Genomic DNA, 6,191 nt, shown 5'->3' with positions numbered 1-6,191 from the left:
TCTCTGACATTTGGTGAAGAAAGAAATAGTGAAAATAAACTCTTGATATCTTGAAGCTAACGCGATCCTCACATGTATGTGAAAGTAATCGTGTTGTCCAGTTGATATTCTATAGCTATACCTTCTCGAAGACTAATGAAAAAAAGCCTAATTTATCAAGTACCACCAGGAACTAGCCCCCAACAACTCAAGAATCAAAACAATAAAAATTTTAAAATTTTCCATATTGAGTTTTGGCTTCTCTATACTAGCACCTTAATTACACAATACTAAATAAAAAGAAATTAATTAAGCAATTAATCAATGAAATTTTACGTCTTATAAACTCGTCTGTGCGACATGTCTTAGTATTTATTGAATTGAAAAGGTTTATCATTATAAATTTGTCCTAAATAAATTTGGCAACTTACTAAACTCGTCCTCACCTGTTAGTTCATTAAATAAAAAAAAGAAACCGTTTAATATTAACTTGTTTTATTTATCATTTAATGCGAATTTTCGTGAGGCTATAAATATATTATTTTAAATCAGTTGAATAATGAAACATTTAAAAAATAAATTGAATAAAAAAGAAAGAAAATAAAAAATTAAAAAGCAAGGAAAATAAGTATATTTTCATGGTTACTATGTTAAAGTTGCTTTGTCGAAGAAAAATAAGTTTTTATATTAAAAATACTGTAACAGCTGTATCTTATAAAATATTAGATAAAGATATTACAATTTAATAAATTCAAAATTTGTAGAAGTTAATATTATCATCAGATTTTCACCATCATGTTATATTTTAATAATATCACGTTTAATTAACATTTAATTGCAAAAAATTTTTTAAAAGCGTTAAATATCTAATACTAAAGATAAATACAGTATCGTTAATAATATCTTTAATATGTATAAACAAATAATAATTTTGTTGTCATTGTACCTCTTAATCTTCATATAGAATTAGGAACTTCTAATTCAACCATTTGAGAGTCACAGTCTATTAAAACAAAAAAAAAATGTCAATAATTAATTTAAATAAATAAAAATAAAATTTTAAATAGAAAATACCTTGATCACTTTCTTTACTATTAGTAGTATTGGATGAATTAACAGGTTTTGAAAACTTCCTACTAGTATATATAGCATTAGAATTCTTTTCATATGAAGTTGAAATATTTGGTATTTCTTCATCAGCTTTCTCAAATGCTTCTTTAATTTCTTTTGCATTATAACCAAATTCTTCTTTACATCTATATTCTACAACAGAAATAAGCCAAAACTTAAATATATTGAATAACTCATTGGCTGATGGTCTTTCATTTGGATTAGCACTCATACATTTATAAGCTAATTTCTTGTAAAATTCAGGAGTTCCCTTTCCAAATTCTGGTCTGAGTCCATTACATACTGCTAATGTTAAACTTATATCATGTTTTTTATTGTAAAAAGGTGGTTTTCCAGATGATAGTTCAGCCATAATTACACCTAAACTATAAATATCAGATGAAAATGTATATGATTCTCCATTTAAAACTTCTGGTGCAATATATGGCATTACCCCATATACTTTATTATCTGGATTCTGTTCATTTGCTGGTCTAGATAATCCAAAGTCTGAAACAAAGGATAATTCATCAGTAACTCGTAAGATATTTCCACTATGAAAATCTTTATGAAAATATCCTGATCGATGTAACTTATATAAATCATTTGCTGAATCGCGTAATAATTTAAGTTTATTATTCCACAAGGTATTGTTAAAATTATTTGTAAGGATACTTCTCAAACTTCCTTTATTAGCAAATTGCATAATCATCATAAATTCGTTTGTTTCTGGGTCTTTAGTCATCGCATAAAACTTTAACCCATATGATATGCTGATACCCCAATGTATTTTAAGCTATATTCACGATAAAATTATTCTTAATATTAAACGATAAAAATGAATTAAAAATAATAAAATATACAAAACATACTTCATTTAAATAGTTGTCTGACATGATCTGTGACCCATTTAACCTTTTCAAAGCAACTTGAATAGGTACAGGTTGTCTTTTTTCATGACTATTAGCATAGTATGAATAACCATCTAACCATGTTGCAGAATACACTTTAGAAAATCCACCTTCACCAATTTCGATTATATCTGCAAGTCTATCGAACGGTACCCACCCAAGAAATACATTTCTTCTGACAACGGGGTCATATTGTGCTTCATGCATTGTGTCTTTTATAAACTTATCAATATCAGGATTTCCACTGGTCCATCCTCCCATTTTTTTAAATGGGTCGCATCTTCTACACCATAATTCTTCGGTAAAGGCTTTATTGCAATATGAACAATTTTTGGTATTTACTGTATCAGTGTCTTTGTCTGAAACATTTAATTTATTAAGTTCGGTTTCCATTTGAGTTAGTTTCGAAATTTATTCTACTAAAAAAAAAAATTTTTGTTGAAAAAAAAAAAAATTAATTTTAGACAAAAATATTTTTTTTAGACGAACCTTTTATATCGTGAAAGAGTTACTAAAAAGGAATATGTTAAGGGAACATGTTAACCAAAAATAGAAGTTACTCCGATTCATTCTTTTTTTCGGGCCATATTTGTTCCGGATTTACTGATCTGCAAGTAAAGTAATATCACAATAAATAAATAAATTTTAAAAATTAAATATATGAATTAAGATAATATTGATTCAAGAATATCAATAGAAAGTATAATGGTATTAACTGATTTCAGTATCCCCTTGAAGTTGAATCTTATATCACAATTATAGTCATTTCTTTACATAAATATAAAATTTAAAATTTACGATTAAAGATTTTTCATTATTAGCAGAAAGTCCAATATCTATCACGCTAGTCATTCAAATTTTATAATTTTTTTTTTTTAAAGAAAAAGAAAAATTACAATTAAATTTCTACTAAACTAAATTTACAAAAGTCAAAAAACTTTTAGAAACTGAAATATTAAATAATAATTTATCATTACATATATAATACTTTTGAATTACATGCACATTTATTAAATTTATTAAAAAATCAATTTATCACAAGTATACATTACAAAGAAACAACTACTAAGCTATAAAAATAAACCATGATAAATAATGATGCTTGCTTAAACTTTAAAATATTTAATTTAATGTAAATATAAATGGTGCACTATAAAAAAATAAATTTCTTTAATCATCACTATTCTCGTCAACAGTAGTATCTATTATTAAAGATAAAATAAATAAATTATTAGTATGTATAAGTTAAATAAATTAAATAGTAAATGTTTAAAGTACCTCTTAATTTTATTGAATTGGAAACTTCCAAGTCAACTAGTTGAGAGTCGCAATCTATCATAACAAAAAAAAAGTTAGCGAACATTTAAAAAAATAGAATATTTTAAATAAAAAATACCTTTATTATTTTCTTCATTAATATATGATGTGATAATGGATGAATTAACAGGTTTTGGTAATAAATTACTAAATGTAAATGCTCTACTAGTATATACAGCATCTGAATTCTTTTTATACAAAGTTGAGATGTTTGGTATTTCTTTATCTGCTTCTTCAAATGCTGCTCTTATTTCTTCTCCCTTATAACCAAAATTTTCTTCTTCATCTTTCTTACCTTTATTAGAATTACACCAAAAAACAAATATATTGTACAATTCACCAGCTGTCGGTCTTTCATTTGAATTAGCATTCATACATTTATAAGCTAATTTCTTATAAAATTCAGGAGTTCCTTTTCCAAATTCTGGTCTAAGTCCACTACATATGGCTAATGCTAAACTTAAATCATGATTTTTATTATAAAAAGGTGGCTTTCCAGATGATATTTCAGCCATAACTACACCAAAACTATAAATATCAGCAGATGATGTATATTGTTCACCATTTAAGACTTCTGGTGCAATATATGGCATTACTCCATATACTTTATCATCTGATTTTTGTTCATTTGCTGATCCTGATAATCCAAAGTCTGAAATGAGAGAATAAGAATTATTAATTCGTAGGATATTTCCACTATGAAAATCTTTATGCAAATATCCTGATCTATACAAATCTCGTAAATCAATTGATGAACAATATAATAAATCAATTTTTTCTTTCATAAAATATTCTTGAAATTCTTTGAAAGACTACTTCTTAAATTTCCTTCCTCGGCAAATTGTATAATCATCATAAATTCTTTAGTTTCTAGGTCTTTAGTTAATCCAAAAAAGTTTAATCCGCCAAACTTAGTTACTTTCCATTGTATTTTAAGCTATATTTGCAATAAATTTTAAACAAAAATAATTTTAATGATTACTAATATTGAACAATTAAAATGAAATAAATTAAATTATAAATAGCATTAATAAAGTAAGAAAACTTACTTCATTTAAATATTTGTCTGACATATTTTGTGATCCATTTAACCTTTTCAAAGCAACTTTTTTAGAATAAGGTTCCCTTTTTTTACAACTTCCATCACTTTGTTTATCATATCTTGATTCACCATCAATCCAAGTTGCAGAAAACACTTTGGCAAATCCACCTTCGCCTATTTCTTTTATATCTGTAAATCTCTCATATGGTACCCATTCAGGAAATCTACCATCTTTTGCATACATTGTATCTTTTATAAATTTATCAATATCAGGATTTCCGCTGGCCACTCCTTCCATTATTCTAAGTGGGTCGCATTCTTTACACCATAATTCCTCAATAAAAGGTTTATTGCAATACGAACAATTTTTGGTATTTACTGTGTCATTATCTAAGATTTTTAATTTGTTAAATTCAGTTTCCATTAAATTATTTTTGAGAATTATTTTTACTGGAAAAAAAAAAATTATTTTAAACAGAAATATTTTTTAGACGAAATTTTTTTTACGACTATGATTATTCGTGAATGATTACTAAAAAGGAATATTTTAACCAAAAACAGAAATTTCTCCTATCATTGATTTTTTTTTCGGACCATAATTTTTCCGATTCACTGATCTGCAATGTTGCCAGACCGTAAAAATACTAAATCAAAAAAAAATAAAATAAAATCTAAAATTAAGATTTGATTATAAAATTAATAGTTAGAAATATGGATCAGAATAGCTTCCTAATTGTAAAGCAGAATTTTTTAAATGGTAAATTTGAGCTGTAATTTTGATTACTACTACATACACGTAACGCGTTGCTTCGTATCGAGACCAATGAGTTTATTTAAATAGAAAATTTTAGTATTATAATGTAATACTAAGTAAATTAAAGATGGCTACAATATTTTTTGTTTATAATTAGGAATTTAATATGATATTAATTAGTTAACAAAAAAATATTAAGATAATATGTATTAAATCATATTTATAATTTAGAATGATATAAATTATATTTACAATAATGTGGCTATTTATATTAATTGATTTGACGTTTGAGTGTAGAATGAAATTTGGATTAATTTTTTAGAAATGAAAATATTACAAATATTTTTATTAATTAATTATAATTGTTATAATTATTTCTTATTATTTTATGTTACGTCAATCTTAAACTTATAACCAACTTAGGAAAAATATTTGAAAAATTAAATGTATTAGTATCTGTTCATCTATTTATTATTATTCTTTGATGCTCATTTTACTCGATAAATTGTTAATTTAACTAAACCATTTGAATTAAATCTTTATTCAAAAATCTGGTGATTATTTAGAGAATATCGGATACGGATTTGGTTATAATAATCTATTATTAAATTAACAATTTCTTCAATTAATTAATTATAAAATATTGTAAAAATATCAATTTTATTTGATTTTTATGAATTTGAAAATAAAAACTATTTATCCAGCGTTCAATTTATTTAATTGAAAAAATAAATCTTAATCACCTTTCTATCAACCCATCAACATCGATCAATTTTCCTACATGTTCATTTGATTTTTTTAAAAAAATAATAATTTTGTAAATATAAATAATATAATATTTTATTTCTTTATTTAATAATAATAAAAATTGAAAGAAAAAGAAAAAAAAATCTGGGAAAAGAAAAAGGATAAAGAAAGAAATCGGTTTAAAAAAAGGGAAATTTCCGAAAAAAATTCTGAAAAAAAAAGGACAATAATTCGGTCCAAAAAGAAAAAAAAATAACAATATGGTCTAAAAAAAGATCAAAAAAAATTAATATAAAAAAAATCGGACTTAAAAGACCGAAATAATAGGATT

At 24.3% G+C, this 6,191-nt stretch overlaps 2 protein-coding genes across 2 annotated transcripts; both read right to left on the bottom strand.

Moving 5' to 3' along the window:
• Nucleotides 1-935: 935 nt before the first annotated feature.
• OCT59_015939 (uncharacterized protein) lies at nt 936-2,393 on the bottom strand (the record flags this gene model as incomplete). Its single annotated transcript, XM_025318554.2, has 3 exons — nt 936-982; nt 1,054-1,885; nt 1,962-2,393. 3 exons carry the CDS (start codon nt 2,391-2,393, stop codon nt 936-938), a joined length of 1,311 nt encoding a protein of 436 aa, XP_025175855.1.
• A 777-nt stretch (nt 2,394-3,170) lies between these two features.
• Nucleotides 3,171-4,783, bottom strand: OCT59_015938 (uncharacterized protein; the record flags this gene model as incomplete). Its single annotated transcript, XM_066132155.1, has 5 exons — nt 3,171-3,202; nt 3,279-3,332; nt 3,397-3,969; nt 4,134-4,254; nt 4,367-4,783. 5 exons carry the CDS (start codon nt 4,781-4,783, stop codon nt 3,171-3,173), a joined length of 1,197 nt encoding a protein of 398 aa, XP_066003172.1.
• Between the last annotated feature and the right edge of the window lie 1,408 nt (nt 4,784-6,191).

The sequence above is a fragment of the Rhizophagus irregularis genome, chromosome 24, assembly GCF_026210795.1.
Source record: "Rhizophagus irregularis chromosome 24, complete sequence".
Lineage (NCBI taxonomy): Eukaryota > Fungi > Glomeromycota > Glomeromycetes > Glomerales > Glomeraceae > Rhizophagus > Rhizophagus irregularis.
The sequence above is the reverse complement of the archived record's forward strand: the minus strand, read 5'-3'. Positions and strand labels throughout refer to the sequence as shown.